The 21352-nt window shown below is 37.8% G+C and overlaps 2 protein-coding genes across 4 annotated transcripts in view; one reads left to right on the plus strand and one right to left on the minus strand.

Annotated features, from left to right (window-relative positions):
- The window catches only part of ATAD5 (ATPase family AAA domain containing 5), a 30873-nt gene extending 19076 nt beyond the window's left edge, over window positions 1–11797 (plus strand). For all 3 annotated transcript variants that reach the window (XM_025163586.2, XM_088138214.1, XM_088138215.1), the window contains exons 15-23: window positions 722–883; window positions 2009–2121; window positions 2467–2560; window positions 5328–5392; window positions 6451–6616; window positions 8742–8920; window positions 9750–10552; window positions 11269–11433; window positions 11663–11797. In XM_025163586.2, coding sequence (XP_025019354.1) covers window positions 722–883; window positions 2009–2121; window positions 2467–2560; window positions 5328–5392; window positions 6451–6616; window positions 8742–8920; window positions 9750–10552; window positions 11269–11433; window positions 11663–11735 — 1820 coding nt within the window. In that variant the 3' untranslated portion in view covers window positions 11736–11797. The remainder of the gene's footprint in view (window positions 1–721; window positions 884–2008; window positions 2122–2466; window positions 2561–5327; window positions 5393–6450; window positions 6617–8741; window positions 8921–9749; window positions 10553–11268; window positions 11434–11662) is intronic.
- Window positions 11798–12286: 489 nt separating this feature from the next.
- On the minus strand, window positions 12287–20432 carry TEFM (transcription elongation factor, mitochondrial). The gene is made up of 4 exons (XM_007423497.4): window positions 19942–20432; window positions 17054–17481; window positions 15180–15326; window positions 12287–13366 (listed from the first exon to the last, which is right to left on the minus strand). Exons 1-4 carry the CDS (start codon window positions 19976–19978, stop codon window positions 12926–12928), a joined length of 1053 nt encoding a protein of 350 aa, XP_007423559.1. The 5' UTR covers window positions 19979–20432; the 3' UTR covers window positions 12287–12925.
- Between the last annotated feature and the right edge of the window lie 920 nt (window positions 20433–21352).

Raw genomic sequence — 21352 nt, forward strand, 5'->3', positions numbered from 1 at the left:
GTTTCCTAGAGCTGCATCTTTTTCACTAAAGCCAGCCCTCCTGGGCCTCTCCTCTTTTCATTTTTTTTCCTTCAAATTATGGATGATAAGAGATGTAAAAACTGACATCCAAGCCTGTAGGTGACAGTTATAACTGCCCTCTGAACCTCCCCCTAAATTGCTGCACTTCTAATCTGATAAGAGGGGAATGTTATCAACACATGAGGAGTCATGTTAAATATAATTAAACTGAGCTGAGAGCCAGTTTGGTGTAGTGGTTAAAGGCACTACTATAGGCTAGAAACCAGTAGACTCTGAGTTCTAGTCCTGCTTTAGGCATGGAGCCAGCTGAGTGATTTGGGGCCAGTCATTCTCTCTCAGCCCTAAGAGGAAGAAGACAATGGCAAAATACTTCTGAAAATCTTGCCAAGAAAACAACAGGGACTAGTCCAGGCAGTTGCCAGGAGTCAACATTGACTTGAAGACTTTGGAAAAAAAGACTAACAACAACCATAACCCTGAGCTACATTTAATTTTAACAATAATTAAAACAAATTTAACTTAGCCCCATGTACCTGTTAGAATGTGGCCCTCAGCATATTTCCCAAAGGCCAAATGCAGCCTACGTTTGAGATAAGTTCCCTTGGAAATGGCAGAATTATATTATGGAAAAGGGTTGTTTTTGAAATACAAAAGCCAATATTTTCCTGTTTTAAATTTAAGTATAAAATTGATATTATAGAAAAACAGTCTCCCAGAAAAGAGTGGTCCCCAAGGAAACTTCCAGTTTCACCCAGAAGAGTTGGATTAAAGCAAGGCTTAATGCCCAAAACACTTGATAACTATTTTAAAATAACTTCCAAGCCGAAGAATAAAGAAGAAAAAGTCCAAAGGGGCAATAAAGGTAGGTTTTACCATATTATAATATGCATTTATTCTTCAGAAATAAGAATACAGAGATCCATAATATGTCTTGTAAAAATGGAATCCGTGGTACAGTTAGATGCAATGAGTGATCTGTTAGCTGCTATAGATGTTGGAAAAATGTAGTATGTGATCTTTGGGGGTGAGGGAAATATGAACCCTTTGTCCTTTTTTTCATTTTAAACAATTTAGAATCAAAACATGTATTTTAAGCCTTATAGATGGTTTGCATAATTACAGTTTGCTCTACAAGGGGCTGCCAGTGAAGATCACCTAGAAACTGTTCTGCTTCCTTTAGCTCTTAGGCTGGCAACATAAAATTCATGACATTCCTACTTAGTGCACAAGAAGTTTCAGCACTGGTTTTAAAAATGTATTTTTAAATTATGGCTAAAATCTTAGGTGATTTTAGTATTCTCACCTGATGTTGCAAGATCTCAGCGAGACTGCCAACATCTTGCAAGATCTGGCAGCCTTCATATCTCAGGTGAAGTTCCAGTCTTTTTTGGAAGATTGCATAATACTTTGTCTGCCTCCTCCCTTTGATTGAACAATGCCATTTAAAGGAACCCAGAAAGCATGCTTCCTCTGTCGCAGTGCCTGCCTTCTGGAGCAATGCCCCCCAGAGATCTGTTTGGTTCCTATCCCCATGATGTTCTGGAAGTCTTTAAGACGCTGCCTGTTCTCCGAGGCCCTGCGTAGGATGCTTGTGGAATCCTGATTGATGTCTGGATGCAGATTCTTTTTATTGTTTTTCCATTTTTAATCGTAAGCTGCTCAGAGTCAGGCTGCCTCTAAAACTAACTAACTAAATAAACATTTGCCATGCTTTATTGGTTACATTTGCTGCTGTGAACAAGCCAAATATCCCTGCTGCCATTTGTTTTCTTCAGCTGTTGTATGTTGTCAATTTCTGCATTTTATTTCCAGCTAATCTAATGATCAACAACTGCATAAGTATTACATGTCATTGTAAAATCAAACTTAAAAAGCATGGGAGCCGTAATTTTTTTTTTACATACTTTGAGGAAATTTTACAGCCCAGGATTATGTTACTTTTTTCTTCTCTGATACAAACCTGATATTTTATTTTTTGTTCACACAGAAAATAGGAAAAGCTTAGCGGCAAAAAAAACACAGATAAAATCAGGAAAAAGGAGAAACAAGGAAGAGAAATCCAGTAAAAAATGTGCAACTTCTCTTATCCTCTTTGAAGAGGTAACACTAAATGCAAATCCTATTCCCTCTGGCACTATCCAGAATAAAAGAAGGCCAGAGCCTGACTCAAAATCTTTTAATATAATTTTGCTATAATTATTAGTTCAGAATGTAGGTTCCACTTAACTTTTGTATTTCCAACAAATAGAATATTAGTAAATATTGTTGCTTGAATTACCATTGCACATAGCTTACTTTTCATGTTCTATATTTAATTGAAAATATTAATTATTTTACCCCCCAATTAGATAGCTTTCTATTTTTCAAATTAACCCAGATCCAGTTACATAAAACTAAGATAACTATACAATGGTTAGATGATTAAATATTTCCCACTTCTCCTAGGTTGATATAATATTTGATGAAGATGTTGGATTTCTAAATGCAATAAAGACCTTCATGAGCACTACAAAGAGACCTGTCATTCTAACTACCAACGGTAAGCTAATTTCATTTCTTTCATTCTTCAGCTGGGTGACTGCTTTAATTTTGCACTAAATATCCATTTTAAAGACACCATTTTGGGATTTAATTCAAACAACAGTTTGAAATCTTTTAACTTCAAGAGGACAGTTCCAAAAATGAACAGTCTAGCTACCGTTTTGTGCACTGAAATATTATGGTTCCTTAGGGCAACAGTTTCCTTCTGTAACATCATCAACAAATGTTGAGGACTACTGCATAAACTAAGTAATCAGCTGTGTAATGACTGTGGGTGCCATAGCATATGCATGCCCCAGAGGGGTTTTCAGGGTCCCAAAAGTAGCTAAAAATTAAATATTGCAATTGCAAAATGTCATGTGATGTTGGAATTCCCACATGAGGTGTTTTGAGATTTTGGGCAAGAATGTCAAAATCCCATCAGATTGGATGATGTTCCCAGTTTTTGCTCATTTATCTGTTTTTTGTTTGTTTGTTTATATATATATATATATATATATATATATATATAAACAAACAAACAAATATATATTTGTTATATATATATATATATATATATATATATATATATATATATATATATATATTATAACAAATATATGTTTGTTTGTTTGTTTGTTTGTGTGTGTATGTATGTGTATATATATATATATATATATATATATATATATATATATATATATATAGGCTCCAGGGACTATTCAGAGAACAGATTACAGGTTAGGCACCATTGTTTTTGGGGACATTAACTTCTAAGTAAAAGAATGATTTCACTGTCCTTATTTATTTAGGGTACCACTAGCTTCATCCTAGCATTGTGAACCTTTATGAACCAACAGGATATTTTCTCATATAATTTGGTCTGAGAAAAATCATGAGTCATTGGAAGTAAGATTTCTCACAGTGACATAATGTTTGGCAATTGCAAAATGAAATCTAACATTCTAATATATTTTTGTTGTCCAGAGAAATAGTTTGTTAGTGTTGTTTCCAAAGACAAAGTCAGTGCAGACTTAGGGAGACCAGACATTTGTCCTGAAAATATCCCTATGTTTCCATAATAGTGTATTGACAAGGGCATGTGGGAGAACCAATGAGAAACATCCTGTGCTGTTTGTTGAGGGACTGCAGTACCTAGATGGCCCTGGTTATCCAGCATAAGTAGAAATCTCAATATCCTTGAGGGCTAGTTTGGGGAAATAAGAAACAGTTTGCTGTAAGGTAAATTGATTGTCTTTCTAATCCATTTTAACTTCACCAGCAAACTAGTTTCTTCCTGTAGACTGTCAATTTTCATGTAGAGTCCTCTAAAGAGTTCTGTAAAATCAATTTTCATTGATCTCATTAGGAAAATGAGCAAACATTTTAATCTACTTCCTTGGGGAGAAAAAGGGGACCTTGTAGCTTCCTTTTTCCTTCTTGTGAATATTGGTGTACAGATAGTCCTCGCTTAACAATGCTAATTGGGACCAGAATTTCCATCACTAAGCAATGTGGTCATAAAGTGTGATGTCAAGTGACTGCATTGCTTAGTGACAGCAGTCCTGGCAGTCCCTGTTGCTGTCGTTAAGCAAGGATCATGTGTTGTTAAGTGAGGACCTCCTTGCGACTTCCTGCCGGCTTCCAATAAGCAAAGTCAATAGGGAAGCCAGCAGGAAGTCACAAGTCCTGGGTGACTGGCAAGCAGGTCGGCAGGCAGGTAAGTGACTGCTGCAGCACAAGTGCGGCCTGTCGGGGGCTGACTGATGTGGAGTGTGGGAGGGTGCACAGGTAGCTGCTGCAGCCTGGCGTGAGCATGGCTGGATGTGGGGTGGGTGCTCCAGAGGGTAGGAGGGCATGCGGGAAAGTAGTGAGAGCAGGAACAACTTACAGGAGCAACTTGCAACTTTCCCTGCCAGCCTCCCCATTGACTTTACTTGTGGAAAGCTGGCAGGGAAGGTCATAAATTATAATCACGTGACTGCAGGACACTGCAACTGTCATAAGTGCAAGCCGGTTGCCAAGCACCTGGATCGCAATCATGACTGCAGGGGTGCTGGGATGGCCAGAACTTCAAGGACCAGTCATAAGTACCACTTGTTCAGCACTGTCATAACTTCAAACGGTCAGTGAACAAGAGGTCATTAACCAAGGACTATCCATATGTTAAGTTTGTTGGTGGAGGATGGGGAAGGTAGGGGAGAATGAGTGTTCAAGTGGATGTGAATAAGAAAATAATTTGTATTGGGCCAGAAGGGGAATTTGGGTATCCATATGGCCATATGGCTAAGTATGGATAAAGGTGGGAATTCTCTTTATGTATGTCCACACAGGGAAGATTTGAGTGAAAAGATTGTATGTCGAAAACATATTTGTGCTGATGAGTATGCACTCAAAGGGCCCAACATTTCTTTGTATCCTATTTTACCATTTACAACCTGGTACAAATATAAACCATCCAGTGGGCCTTATGCTTTTTTGCATTTATTGGGTACCTCTGTTCTGTACCTCTGTAATATTTTACATTGAATTTTGTTTCTTTTTTGTACTTTATCTTCAGTATAGCCAAGAAGTAGCCTCAATCATGCTGATAATAATCCAGATAAAGTAATACTTCTAGTAAGTTCAGTGCTCTCCTTTCAAACTTGCTGAGTATTTCTACATAACCACTACAAGGGAGATATTTTAATACTGCCTTTCAAATGTTTTCCTATCTGTCTTATAAAAGGAAAAATAATTCTGTATGATAAAACGTCAGAAGCCTTTATTATGAATCTTTTGTGCAGATCCTTTGTTTAGTGAAACTTTTGATGGCTGCTTTGAGCAAATCACTTTCAGTGTACCTTCTTTGGTAAGTCTTTCAGTTCTGGAATTCCAAAAATGCAGATTACAGTTTCTTAGTATGATAAAACTGTATCAGGCTAGAACTGTAATTACAATTTAATTTAACTGTTTAGAGAATACTATCATGCACCAAAAGGACTTTATTTCATTAATGCACAGAAAGCCATTATAGACTGTTCTTATTTGAGTCTGTGCCTGTATTATTAAGGCATACCCCTCCCTAGAAATATAATATCCCCATAGTAGAGTATAATTGCTTTAAAACAGGAAAGGAAAAAGTACAGTTGCCAGAGCTCCTGTCCTCTCCTATGCCACACTCCTCCCATCCCTATATGGTTCTTGGCAATTATATCTTCCCTGCTAGGTCTCTCTCATTTTCTCTCTTTACCCTGCCCTGGCTTCCCCAACCCCACATCATATCCTTTTATCTTCCCTGCTGTGTTTTCCTGTTGCTTCTCCATCCTGGCATCCATCTTTGGGTCACAGTGCTCTGTCTTCCAGCTTTCCACACTGGCAAGTTGTTTTTTTTTTAATGTTGGTAGTACAGACTTGCATAATAATCTAATGCAATAGATTTAAAATAAAGATAGGCATTACAGAGCACATTTACAGGCAGCCCTCAACTTTCTACTCAGAGCCCAGTGTGGCCCTCAAGCCAAACAAAAATAATACACACCTGCTTTAAAAGTCTTTTCAGGTTGGTTCTCCATTTTAAAAACCAGATTTTCTGCTGTGGAACTAACTTTTCTGTATTTACATGGTAATGTTCAGCATTCTACATATCATAAAATACATTTTAATTCTTAGTTATAATGCACAGTGTATGCTATCTGTTGCACAATAACTGTACAAGGCTTTAAAAACAATGCATCACATAATAGAATTGTTCATTATTGAAACATGTTCTGGAAATGAACATCTTACATCACACTTTCTAAATTGGCTAATTACCTACTTTTGACAGCACTAGCAAATAAATACAGTTTTTAGTCTTGCAGTAGAGCATGCTTTGATATGTTTACTAAAGGTAAGTATTGTTAATTTTTTAAATCTGTTTATATTTAGATAAACGTGGCTAGCTATCTCCAAGTTCTGTGTTTGGCCGAGAACTTAAGAACTGATATCAGAGACTTTGCTGCCTTGTTAACTGTGAATAACTGTGACATCAGGCAGAGTATTCTACACTTACAGTTCTGGGTTCAGAGTGGTGGTGGTTACTTGAAAGAAAAAGGTATGGTAGTCTATCATAACTACAACCCACTTAAAACAGTGAATGAAACATATAGAAAAATTTCCCAGTTATTCCTTTGAAGACAATATTTAGGCTTTTATGTTTAAACATGTTTATAGTATCAAATTGCAGTGCAGAGTGGATATATAAGACATGAGTTACTGTGTTGGCCTCTGAATAGATTATGAGAAGAGAAGAAACAGAGATCAGGGAATAGAATGAAGCTTGCAGAAATGTGGAATGTGAATATGGGATTGAATTACATATATGACCAAACTGGAGGACCAAAATCCTAGTATGTAATAATGGGATCTATACCACCCTGTTGACAGGGGTGAATCTGAGGGCCAGATTCTTCTTTGTGTGGGCTGGATGAATGTACCCTATGTGATTACAGATCTAGTAGTAATTTGGTAGCAGAGAGAGAACTTTATTAGTAGGCATCTCATAATGCCTGCAAACCATCCAGCCCCCTCAGTTGCTTTGCAATGGCTCCTCCTGGAACTGTCCCCAGATAGTTTTCTGAAAGCAGGAGGTCAAAACTGGGAGGAGATGCATTTCCTGACTAGAGAATGGCACATCTTCTGTTTAGCTCTGAAATACTCATATTTCAATCTGATCTATATCAGTCTATCTGGGGATTAAGTAAATTGGTGGATTTCTATTATCCTCAATATTGAGCAGTAGGAATGTTTGCAGGTTACAGTCGTTGTCTTAACCTATTGTCAGGAGCAAACTTGATTCTAAATTTTATACAGTATATCCTGACTTCTTTTTGCATCTTTGGTGCTACCCGTTTTTTCAGGGCTTCTCATCCACCTGCTATATGTCAGTGTTCAGATCACTAGTCCCTTTATCTTTGAAACTAGAGGTACATACAAGATGGAAAAATTGTTTGGCTTTAAACCCAGAACAAACCACCGTGTTTCAGAAATTCTGAACTGTTCTGGACTAGCCAAGGTTCAGCAGAAACAAAGTCTAGAACACTGAATTGCTCCACATTTGAGACCAAACAAAATCAGGATGGGGCGAGTAGGGCAAGACTGCCGCCAGTTACCCCCTCTCCCTTCACAGCTGCCAGTACAGCATATCTTATCATTCTGCTGCCCCCAGTCATCACAGTGCCTTTATTGCCCTCCCGCCCCTCCAGTCACCATTGTCCCGGTGTGGCATATCCAACCATCCTCCCCTACAATCTTCCCAGTGCCTTCCCTTTCTTCCCATCTGCACAAGTGCAGGAGAAGGTTGGCCATGTTGCAGAATATGCTGTCTATTCAGGCAGTAAGAAAACCCATCCCATAGAAGCTGAAAGGATATTCTAGAAAAACACCTTTCGTTGGATGGAAGAAGATGAATGGAAGAGCACATGGGCAAATAGAATGAAGCTGCTATCTAAGAAACCTTAGATAGTTACAACATTTTTAAAAGAATAATATTACTATGCTGCAGTGGAATTTTTAAACTAATTAGCATCTACTTTTACAATTTATATACTATTTTCATTACATTAATTAATTAAACATTTTAAAGTGTGATTGTAAAGCTGACTTGGAAAAACGTGCTATGTTAATGTGGAAAATAGTCAAATAAGAATTAACGTCAATGTTAAAAAGCTTTAATACTGATAATATCCGTATTAAAAAGAATATCAGTATTATTTGAAAAGTCTCTGCTAAAAAACTTACTTCACGTTATCTGTCTAGATACAGATAGTCCTTGGCTTATCACAGCAATTGGGACTGGAATTGCCATTGCTATGGGATGCAGTCATAAAGCGTGATGTCACATGGCCACACCCCTTAGTGACAGCAATTCTGGCAGTCCTAGTTGCTGTCATTAAGCAAGGACCTCACGTGACTGTGGCTTCTGACTTCCCGCCAGCTTCCCCGTTGACTTTGCTTGTGGGAAGCTGGCAAGGAACATTGGAAATCGCAATCATGGAACCACAGGGGCGCTGTGACAGCCAAAACTCTGAGGACCAGTTGTAAGTACCACTCATTCAGCACTGTCGTAACTTTGAACAGTCGCTGGTCTTAACCTGAGGAGTACCTGTAGTTACATATATTCATGTATATCCAGATTCCATGGCTTAATACTCTTAAACTTTTAAAACTCTTTTGTGTAGGCAAAAGGACAGAGATAAATGGCATAGAACAGAATGCTTTCATCAAAGAATCAACTAGTTCGAAGTCAAGGAAACCTGTTCTTGAGAATATTCCAAAATGTAGTACTGGCTGCATTGAGAATCTGCTTGGACTTAAGAACATATTTTTCCCTTCAGAAGATTTGTTCTCATTCCTTAAGGTATATTTACTAAAGTGTTTAAGAAGAAATGAACCTTCAACCAAATGTTGCAGCATAAAATGCTGCTGTCCAGTAACCTTGCCAGTCCAATCCCTTTTCCTCTCCCTTGTCCTTGGCTCTGTTTTCCCTCAGCTGTACTACATGATCAGTGAACAAGGGAGCCTCATTGGACTTTTCCAGGAATTGCAACTCTCCTGGTTTTTTTTTCCTAATGATGTTATATTCCAATTCAAGCTTTAGTACTATTGCTGGACTGCTAATAATCTCCTTGCACTTTAAAGGGGAAAGTGGTTTCAGTCAGAGCTCCAGTCCTAAAAGACAGTTCCCTCTCTGATCCACTGATCTTCTTTCCCCTCACCTCACAAGACTAAATCAGCATTTTTATGCATTTACAGAATTTGATGCAGGATAACATAATTTCTTGGGCAAAAAATACGCAGTTAACAAAAACATTCTTGTAGAAACTTGAAAGTAAAAATATGTGCAATGAGTTTGTACAGACTTAAATCTAGAACAATGTGCCTTTTTCAAACCATTGGACTTTCTGAAATTAGTTCTATCTAAGCAAAGTAGATGAAAAAAGTAACATTAGGACATTTATATGAACAAAAGGGTGATTTAAAAGACAGATATTAGAAGTACCTTAATTCTACAGAATTAAGTATCCACATTTAGAAATTACTTTTTAAAAAACACAAATATCCTTTTCCTATAGATTTCATGTATCTGATTTGGTTAGCTATTTCTTGTCTGGTTAAAGACAGCCATTGGGATCAAGTAGGCTCCAAATCTATTAATGAAAAATAATTATTCATTTATTTCTCTACAGCATGAAATCAGAACAAAAGAAGATTGGAATAAGCTGATACGTCTGCTCACAGAATTCCAGATGAGGAATACAGACTTCATTTATAGCAACCTTGAAATCATGACATCTTTGCCACTTAATGTAATTCCGGAAGCATTTGAAATAGCTAGTCCTGCATGTAGCTTTATTGCAGAAAAGTCTTCAAATAGTATATGCATTGATACTGATTACTTAGAGGAAGCTCCTCCTGTGAAAAAGGCTAAACGATCAAGATGTCAGAAAAAAATTGCTGTATTGGATGATAGTGATTTATTTGAATGTGAATTCAATTACTCTGGGTTTATTACATTGCCTCCTGACACAACCAGTTCATGCTTACAAGAAAAGGGCACAATGGTAATGAAAAATGGAACATCAGCCAAGGCAAAGGGTTCTGTACTTGTATTCCAGTGTTTAAATTCCTTGACTGAATTTCTGGACAATATGTCTTTATTAGACTGTTGTTTCACTGGGCCCACACAGGCATCAAAGCAGTCTGGTAAATATGAAGAATTTATTTGGACTAAGGGGAAAATAAAAAATGGTCTCTCCGATGAATTTAGTATGGAGTACATGGACTGGTGGAGCTCTCAAAGCTCTAGTGAACTAAAAGCAACAATGGAAGCACTAAATTTCAACAAATGCTCTGAGAACATTTCAAAAATCATGGAAAGTTGCTTGAACTGTGGAAAAACTCTTGGGAAGAATGAATTAGAAGAGCTCACTCTCCATGTTTCAAAAGAACGAGCCGATTTATATTTTGGCCAGTCAGCAGCTAATTTCAGGTAAAATCAAAACATTTCTAAGGTATTACAGAATGAAGTGGGAAAAGGATGTCCTTAGTATGTAAAGCAGAAGCTAGAGAGAATAAAGAGTTTTCTCCTATTTTAACATTGCAATTATCAGCTTGCCTCTAGAGTTGGATGTGCAGACTTGTGCAAAATTCCATAAATGCTTCATAATAGCAAATTGTAATATTAAAACCTTATTAATTTGATTAAGGCCTGGATATTAACAATTTCACTTGTTAGGAGAAATTGAGTTTGAAACTGAAGACGCCAAAGGCAGAGACTGTAGCATTGGCACACTAATTTCTGAGGTGGAAAGAGAGCAGTTTTATCAACAAAAGTACTTTACGTGGAGTATTTAATCTCCATGAGAAAAATTTTACACTTGCCCAAGCTGTTCCTCTTTATACGATGTCTCACTTAACTGAGACAGAGACTAAAAGTAGTAAAATGAGAATGGAGGATTTAGCATAATTCATTTGTATGTCTTTTACATTTAATATCCAGTCTTAGTCTCTGCCTATTACATGATTCCTGAGACTTTCATTTTTTTTTCCCCAAGTATATTCCAGCTTTCACGTAGAGTAGAACTCTGCTCAGGAATACTCCTAGGAGGAGGTTAGGAAACTTAAGATGTTAATTCAGCAATCTTCAGTATATATTCACTTATAAAAATATAACTCTGATAGAAAATATGTGCTTTTCTTTTACAGTATTCACTATAATGCACAGAAGAGGAAAGAAATTATCAAAACCGTGTTTTCCAATACACCTTTAAGTCTTAATAGCAGACAAGCCAGTGTAATGGAATATCTGCCTACTCTTCGCAACATGTGTAAATCAGAGAAACAGAAAGAACAGGGGAAGACAAAAAGAAGGTAAGCTATCTATAATTGCTCAATTCTGGTCATACCTTCTTAGAAGTAAATCCCATTGAATTCAAAGGGATTTACTTTCTGGTGTTGGAATACAATGTATGTATATATCTGAGTTACAAATGGAACACAAAATACATAAGATATTCTGGTTAAAAACAATCAACTAGCTGTTTTCATCTTAATCATACTTAGTTTAATCTAAACTCCTGCCATTTTTTTTTTCAAACAGGTTTCTTCACTATTTGGAAGGGATTCATCTTCCCAAAGAAATTTTGAACAGCCTGGCAACTGATTTTCCTTAAAACGGTGGGCAAGAATAACATTGTAAATACAAATGTATATTCAAAATACAATTATATTTTGAATTTTTATTTATGAAGGATGCAAATATACCAACTAGCTGCTTTCCACATTCCAGATCAGCTTTTAATTTGTATTACAACAGATCAATTCAGGTAGATGTTTTTTTAAAAAACTTCAATCTTATCACTGTATCAACTGGATTGACTTGAAAAAGATGTGGCTTTCTGCTTAGGATGTTCATCATCAATAAATCCAGATTAATTTAATATTACAGTTGACACTCAACAATTATCCTGCTTTAGATTGAATTGGTTGGGGTATGTGCATGCATGTACAAATGTGCAGTCCTGTACATTTGTCTCTAGCAGGCAAAGTCTACTAGGGAAAACAGTGAATTTTGTAAATCCCTTTGTTACATTAAACAGCTCTTTACAGCTGTGTAGCAATATTTATCTGCATTTCTGTAAATCTTTCTATGCTATATATTATCACTGTGCCAATGCTTGTTTTTTTTTAACTTTTTGTCCCTACAATAAAATAAAATACCTATAAGGAGGGGTGTAACTTTTAATGCAAATTTTTGATGTAAAAATGCAAATTTTTGGCTCTACTCCTTTTTCCCTAGTTAATTTCCTTGTTCCTGATAGTTCCTTTAACCCTAATAATAATGAAGATTGCTTACATTAAAGACAGCAATATTTCCATACTTGGTAACTCCTGAAGTCTGTTGCATGTAAGTTGGCCAAGCAGAAAAATAACCATTAGAACCTTTCATATGTAAAAGACTCTTGGAAACATGCAGTTGAGTTAAGCATTTAACATTCTCTACCAGACATACAATATGGATTTGAAGCATTTAACAGATTGCTCATTTGTTTGTTACTTTACAGAGTTATTGATCCAAGACATGTTAATTATATAACTCTTTTGTTTTGAACATGTTAAATTGTTATCTAAAGTTAGGAGGGTAAGATACGCTGAGAACAGGAAACAATTTTGATACTACTACTGTGTATGCATGTGGCAACCCACTGTCAAATATTTAGAAAAAAACACTGAATAGAAAATTTACATCTTGTAGAACTTTAACACCTCCACAAGACTATTTCAACTTTCTCCAATGTTACATCAAAGGTCACAGATCTACTGTACAATCCAGAAGTCACGCAATCATGAATTTATTTAATTCTTAAGAATTTTCATTGGTGTTTAATATCAGAAGCTCATAAAAAGCTATTGCCTGCAATAATGAATCACACAGTTCCTCCTCTCTTTTCCATATATTACCTGACACTATATGCATATGCCTAGTAGCTACGTTGTTTGTAAAGCTCACACGGGATGTCTGCGTAACAGAGTCCAACAGAAACTGTTTTACAAGGTCTATTCCACTAATTCGTACATCTCCCAACATCAGCCCAAAATATCTGCCCACAGCATTCCGGGCCATGCTTAGTACTTTGTGTTGTCCATCTTCTCCAAATCGTTTTTGTAATAATGCATAAAGTACAGCTTCCATTATACGAAGATGCAACGTTACAGGAAACAGGGCAGCATGTGTGGGAGGAAGTCCAATTTTTTCCAAAACATAAAAGTCTGCTTCAGGAATCGTAGATATTATAGTAGATATCTGAAACAAACAAGTACAAGTCAATTTCATCAAACTTGAATAATGCAGCACCACAAATACTAAAGTATGCTTGTGTTACGTTAATCTATGAGAAATTATTTATACGTTCCCCAGGTAACCTCCAGAAAGTAATGACCTTTATAAAAATATACTACAATGAAATTATGTTGAACTTCACCTTAAAAACAGCTTTGAAAATATAAGTATATAGACTCATGTAACTCGATACAGAATGGGTTGGGTCCATTAAAAACTTCCTCTAGAGGAGAATACTCTACTCAAGAGTTGGCTACAGATCTGGCAGACTTTTGCTAGCTGAACATGATGGAGGCTACTTTTGTGCGTGCCCCTGCAAAAAGTTAAGGAACCCTCTAGAACAGAGGTGATACAGATGAAGAAAGAAAACTGGTAAGGTAGTCACAAATGTATAGTCTATCCCCAACGAACTATTAGAACTATTTGGGACTAACTATTCATTTTCCTGTTTTATGAGTGTTTATATTGAAATCAAAAGATCAAGTATAGTTACAGTGATCATATGTCCTTTATTCTGAAGGACAGTCCTTTCAGAAAGTTGTCCTTAAGATTTATTTTATTTATTTTCTTGGTTTTGCTCTTGAATTTTTCTTTGTAAAGCAAAGTTATAAATGTAAACAATTTGTTTTATCCTTATGAACCTCTTTCAGATTTGTCCATTTTTCAGGTTTGTCCTTTATTTTTTCCAAGAAATTATAGTCACTGTAAGTATAGCCGTCTTAGTAAGACACCTATACAGTAGTATGATGTAAACTCGAGTGCTGAAATATTGTTTCAGTCTTTGAGTCTGAAGATTGAAACTCAAAAATCTTGGGAGTTCTCTGCACAGCTCAGTCATAAGCACAACATATTTTTTATTTATACCCTATAGATTAGGGGTGGGGAACCTGTTGCTTTTCAGATGTGTTTAACTGCCATCTTTCCAAACCTGGATGGCAAATAGCAAGGGTTGTGGGAATTATAGCCCACAACTTCCAGAGGGCAAGAGACTGTCTACTCCAAAGGCTATTCACTGGCTGGGAAACAGTCTGGGAAGCTCTAGGTGACCAGATTAGGCCATCCAGCCCCTGGGTTCTTGACCAAAGCACAATTTATTTATTTATATTTGTTACAGCTGCCCAACTCCAATGAATTCTAGCTGGCATACAAAACCAAAAAAATCCATAGAAAGTGATAAAACAGACAGCCCAGATTAAAACAATCGTAAAAGCAACACAAATCAAACAAAAGAGCCCCCCCTCAAATATAATACATTAACCTATTCCACCCACAAATTCCATCCTGAAGCCTATCTCAATAGAGAGGCATGCTGACAAGTGCCTGGGCTGAAATGCCTGCCCACACTTTGTCTTGGCTGTACTGCGTTTTCCCCAACGCCAGAAAACCCAGTGGTGCCTGAAGCTGATCTGTACAAGGTGAGGTGGGAGGCATTAATTCCCCATTTTATCCTCTAAAGATTACTCATGTCCCTGTAAAATGAGACAGCAAATGAGCCAGCTATTCCAGCTTCATCCTGCACAAATATGAAGTGCTTACTCCCAATTCACCCTGCAGTTTTCAATCATGTTTCCAGGCTCTTCTCCATTTTTAGAATTATCTTTCCAGCGTTCCCTGCACAGATTATGGGTGGCTATGGCAAAATTAATCTCTCATCATGAGTTAGCATGATGTGTGACATACAAACACACACCACAGAGCTGCTGTAAAACTATAAAATTTCAATAATGAATACCCTTTAGAGAAAAAATGCCCACCAAGGCCACAAAAGATGACTTACCGTAGTAAAGTACATTGCTGGTGTGAATGTTTCTTCCTTATTTTTGTAGATTTCCAAATGCCAGTTCTGCACAACCAATTCTCTATTAACATGAGCCCATGAAATTTTATGCATGCCAAAAACAATAGATACAATACTATTAGCAGTCTGAAAGGAAAAATGGAGAAGAGTGTTCAGTATTTAAATATTTACAACCACAGTTTTCCTGGTGCAAGTAAAGAGACTTCTCTTCCTCCATTTGCTAGAGAACATGAAATTTCTCCAGAACATAGCTACAAAATTCTAGTAAGAGCATATATTTATTTGGGTTTTTTAAAACACAAAGCAAAGACAGGATGGTTATTCATAAATTCAGGTGGTTGAGAATATTCTCATGCATAAAAATCAAATGTATTTATTTAGCCACCCTACTTGGCACATCACTTTTAATGTAGCCCTCCTGAACTTGTGCACTCCAGAACTGGGAATACCACTCCTACAATTCCCAGCCAGAAGGGCTAGATGGAGAAAACCACCATAATGTGAACCAGGACGTAGGATCTAAGGTACTGTACTGCACATCTGAGGAACTTTTGCCTATACCTCTAACAGCTGGCCTATATCAAGCTGTTTTGGGAACTGAAATTTAAATACTAAATAAACACTATTTGTGTTAGAGCAGAAGGATATACTGAAAAGGCATACTTAAATTTACTAAAGTAGGCTCAATCCTAGCGTGGCTCTTTGAATTCCTACCATTTCATGTAATTTTGCCAAACAATCTAAGATGCAAAAAGCCGTATACAGGTGAGGAAGGCAGAGGAACTTCTAACTCACATTTCTTCTTAAACCTCATACTCTTATAATCGAAGAATACTGTAAATCCGGTATGCATCCTGGTGTTTACTGACTTACAATCTCAAGTATTTAGCAATGTTATGAGTTATTTTACAAACAGGCCAAGGAAAACTGGAAGTGTCAGCAGGCAATATGTTCACATCACATTATGCTGACAATAATAGGCCCATAAATTAGCCTGGTTTACACCCTTGTCAGATTTCCATGGTCCTAAAACAGTTCTGTTTGGGAACTAGGATGTCTGAAAAGAACCTTCAGAATCCTGAGCTTTGTCTAGACAGCTCCCCTAGACAGCCCCCTCTGTGAATCTGCCCAGCCCAAGGTTTCTTTCCCAGAGTCCTGCCCTTAATTGTGGGCCATGTCCTCCTTTCTGAAAGAATTGGTTCCCAAATTGAGAAAGATTGAGAAGGCTGTTGGTAACCAACCACCAATGTTTTCCTAAAAATCACTGAAGAGATTCATTCCTCACTAGATCACAAAAAGGTAACTGGAAAAACAGAAAGTCTCTGCCTCTAACAAACAAAGTTACAATGGTTCTAAACTGAAAATAATTAAATTGCTGGAATTCTTGTAATCTCTCTCTTTCATCTAAACAAATCCTGCTAAACAAGAACTCTGAGAATTGTGCTTGGAAAAGAATTGCTTTTGGTTTTAGGCACCTGCCAAGGACTTTAACATCTTCTTAACATACACTTCCATCATTTTTTTTAATGTATTTGTTATTTAAGGCTGCCTATTCACCATTCAACTCTGAGTGACTTACAGAGAGTTCTCGTACCTTGGCCCAACCCCCTTTTCAGTTGCCAAGTCCTCGAAGTGCAAAGTAATTCACAAGTGGTTTTTCTAGCAGTCAGCTCTATGCTAGCTGCCTGTTGAGTCTCCACTGTTCTCTCCACTTGAAAGTGAGTCACACCATACAATAACATTTGATTAAACTTTGGAAAGGCAGTTGTGTTGAAAGAGTAACTCCCAACTACACACAAGTAAACTCTACATTAGGATGTAGGAGACATAGTGAGACCTGCTGAAAATCCTACCTTCAATCTCTTTTTTTCAATTGCAGGACTGATACATTTCATCCCAGACACAGGACTGCATGTTTTTTTCTCTTCTTTTTCTAGAGGTTTGAGAATGAAGTTGCATACTTTAACAGCTGTTTTATATTGAAAAAAAGGGACTTGCAGTAAAGTCTGTAATTCCTGAAATGGCCCATGCTTGTTTCTGTATCCAATTATATTAAAAGACCTTTTTCCTTGCAATAGTTTAACGGCAGAAAGTTCTTCTTCGGATGCTGAATTGAGAAACTGCAAAATAACAGATTGCTGCTCAGAAGAAAACAAGTCATCTATTGCATGTTTTGCTTCAGTTGCTGATGGAGAGATCTGTTTTACGACAGATGTAGACTTCTTATGATACAAAAGACCCTGAGATGAAGTAAGCAGAACCTGAAGAAAGCATTTCCTCCCTGAAAATAAAGGTATATGTGAGTTATTCCACTAGCATCAGTAACAAAACCAGTTCAAGCATTTACTGAGGAGGCCAGATATCAATAGTTAGATCTACTAGGAAGTGCTAAGACACTTCTCTCAATTCATCTGTGAATTTTTCAGGGTATTATTCACATACCCTAAACATTCTACCAAAAGCTGAACCATTTTCTTTGTCCTGAATTTTGTTCATTCATTCATTATTCAAATTTGTTACCGCCCATCTCACTGCAGAGCAACTCTGGGCAGTTTACAGTAAAAAGAATAAATATGAATTAAAATAGAATAAATATGAATTAAAATACATTAAAATGCAACAAGATTCCTATATAAAAATAATTATTTATTTAACTTTACAAGAAAGGATTTGCATTTTTTCAGCATTACTGTATACATAGCTCTACTAAGCTCTGTTGTGTCCTTACTCATCTCTTTTTCTTCAACAGCCCCAAATGTTATGTTCTTTCCTTGGGGGCATGGGGGCAGAGAAAAGGATAAGCTTTTTACATTCAGGGAAGCCTTTACACACCACCATTGAAGCTGATCTATTGTACTGAGCCATGGTTTATTAATAATCCACAATTGTCTAGGTTCATATGAGATAAATGATAAACAGGATTCAGAAATCCATTTTCTATTAGTAAAAAGCCTATAGTTTTGTCCAAAGATTAGCCATTTTTCCTAAAATTATCAATTTGACCTATTCATTATTTACTAGAATAGATCCTCTGTAAAATAGAAGGAAAAATATCAGCAAGAGGGCATTTAAGATTTGGAGATCTTTAAAGTTAAAAATCCTTGTTTAAACAGACTACAATATTAGTTTACCTGTTGTGTGAGTCCAACTGTTACTTTGTTTGTTTGTTTAGGCTATATACAGTATGTCTGATGTGCAAAGCTAAAAATTCAGTGTTCTATGCCCCCATTTTATAACTCACAATACCGTGTGAATTCAAAACAGACCTTACTTAGGGTTTCTGGTTACCCAATTTTGGTTGCAAGCTTCAATTGCAGAATCATTTTCCAGTCATAAGACTCTATAAACTACAAAGTGCAATTCAAATGGTGGGATATGTTTAATCATTTACTATACTTTTTAGCTGAGTACGTTATGCAAACCCACCCAACTGTAATTTATTGAATTCTACTTAGTGTGAAGTGTGTGGCTATCAGATACTTTATCTCTTACCCCCAGATATTTGATAAATGCTATTAGGTCAGCAGGTGACAGCAGCTACTAATTTGCTGGGTTATTTCAGGTTAATTTTGTTCACTTGGTAAAGCTATGGTAACAAAAGCAGTTTAATCTGGTCAATTAAATCTCAAGAGGTGCTAGTTTACAAACAAACAAACAAGGGTAAGGATTTTCCAAAGTCAAAGAATGCCACATCTCTATTCACACTGAACATTGCCCAAACCCAGTTATACCTCAACACCACAGGCAAAAGGATACTGTCAAATATATCTGTGCAAATTTCTGAACTGAAAAGGCAAAATGTGATTCAGAGCACAAATGGAGAGGCACACAACACTTGTCAGGAACACCTTAAGAGAGCTGCATCTTTTCCTAGGCTCCTATAGCTACCCTTTGCAGCTGATATATGATCCCAGGCAAAGATGTATTTGGTTTAAGAAGTTCCCAAAAGACGCTATGTGCATACGTGCTCCAAATAACATTTTGCCCTTTGATCTAGATCTCTGCCCAGCTGTATTCTCAAACACACTCCAAAATGCCTGCAGTTGTAAAAATGAACAGTTAAGTGGCCTCTACACTTTTGAGGGAAGTTTATCCATCATTACTGATCATATCAAGGAACAAGATTTTTACAAGCCCCTAGCTTCTTCACAGCACAGTGAACATACCAGAGAAAACTATACCCAAGCAATTTGCTCCATTCTCACTGCTATATTAAGAAATTTAGATCCATTGTGTAACATCTGCTTGGGGACAGTCCATGAAGACCTCCTGCCAACATGAGTGGTCCCCACCAGCCCCATGCACAAAATGTATTTCTTGTCTCCCTTAAACCCCAAAGAGCGTGTTTATTGAGCTTTCCCCAAAGGTGTCCTCCAGTTGTGATGGATTACAAATTGCCCCACACAACTGGAGGGCACCGAGTTGAAAAAGGATGGCGTATCTTCATTCGTTACTTGGGATCACTGTATATTTTACAGGCATATAATTAAACAGGCCAAATACTAGTTCCGTTCCCTGGACTCAAATGCTACCACTACTGTTGCCTATCTGGCCAATATTAGTTAGATTTCTAGGGCGGCAGCTGTGGACAAAATCATATTTTCTGATCGCTCAAGCTGCAACGCTCGCTTTCCCTCCTTAAAAGACGAGGAAGCTCGGGCCTGGGGCGGGGTCTCTACAAATCCCGTTCTCCCTCCGCGAGGAAAGCCTGCAAAGGGGACCCTCGACGCCGCCTCCTTACCGCCCCAGAAGAGCCCGGGAAGGCGCTTCACGCTCATCCTCGCCTTCTTCTAATCGGCGCTACGCCGTTTTGCCTCCTCTCCTCGTATCCTGTTTGCCCGGTCCTCAAAAAGCAGAGCACCGGCGGCCTTGAAAGCTAACGCGGATAGTTCCGGCCTAGCGGAAAAATGCTCCTGGGGGCACGTGGCCTCGTAATTTCTCTGTTTCAGATTGCGTTAGAACGGGGCTATGCAAATCCTTCGAAAGAGGGGCTTTGGAGCAACTGCTTTGCAGGAAGCAGTTCCTTTTTCCAGTCGTTAAACCGCTGGGAAACGAGGCGAGACGGCCCCGTGCATGTCTGCCAAGAAGGCCTAGAACAACTCGGGAACCTGGCTAAAGTGAAGACACAGTTTCTTGGACGGTTTAAGAGGAGGACGTGCTTCTTGCGCCCTTTAAAACATATCTTCTGTTTCTGATGATTGGGACTTGTATACCCCTACATTGTATAAACTAGACCCTCTTTCCTCAGTCTGGTACTTTACATTTCTACTAAAGCAGAATGCCTGTGTCTGCAGAGTCCTACAACCAGCTTTGCTGAGAAAGGAAATTGGAACGTTTCTGACTTGTGTTTCCTCTTAGCCCTGCCCGCAAAGGAAAGGCTGCAAAGACAGTTTTGCAGTCTTTCCCCTGGAGCTTCTGAGTCGGACAGCTTCTCTTTAGTGGAAATTTTAGTCGTACCATTAAGTCCTGGAATTTCCCCCCTTTTGCTAAGTGGCCCGTTGCCCTAAGACCATCACCCTCATGTTCTTCAGGGGCAAAGAGAAGCTCTCCTGTCTCTGGCAAAGTTTGGGTTTTCTTCATTGTGAAATGAAATGCATGAAGAAATGGGGCGGTGGGGAGAGGTGGTAAGGTACTGGCTGTGGCCTGAGCGCTGATGTTTACATTCCCCAGTTGGCCAGCTGGATAGCCTTTCAGTCCTTCCTCCACATCACTCAGCTGCATTGTGCAGCAGTGACCCACTGAGTGGCGTGGAACAATTGCAGAGGGGAAAAGGGGTAAGGCTAGTGTTTGTGAAACTGTTCTCAGTCCTGAGGTTTCCATAAAAACCAGCATAAGGGAATAAAGTATGCTATTATTTCTTCTTCCAACTCCTGATGGGTGTTATTGATGGGTTGCACTGCACGTGCTCCAGTTAACTCTCTTCTCTCTTCAAAGAGAAATGTACAGAATGAAATACCATATTTATACACATGCCTAATAGATATATTGAGATTCCAGCTCCCAAACTTCCCAGCCAGCAGCCATGTGAGATTTGTAATGCATGTGGAGGACACCAAATTGAAGAAGTCTGATTTAGAAGGTACTTTAAAATGAAAAGCATCAAAATATATGCAATTCTGAATCACACTGTGCTACAGAGTGAAGCTATCTGC

Source organism: Python bivittatus, unplaced genomic scaffold (genome assembly GCF_059951505.1).
Source record: "Python bivittatus isolate LINGU-HERP-01145 unplaced genomic scaffold, Pbiv_v1 ctg000220_np1212, whole genome shotgun sequence".
Taxonomy (NCBI): domain Eukaryota; kingdom Metazoa; phylum Chordata; class Lepidosauria; order Squamata; family Pythonidae; genus Python; species Python bivittatus.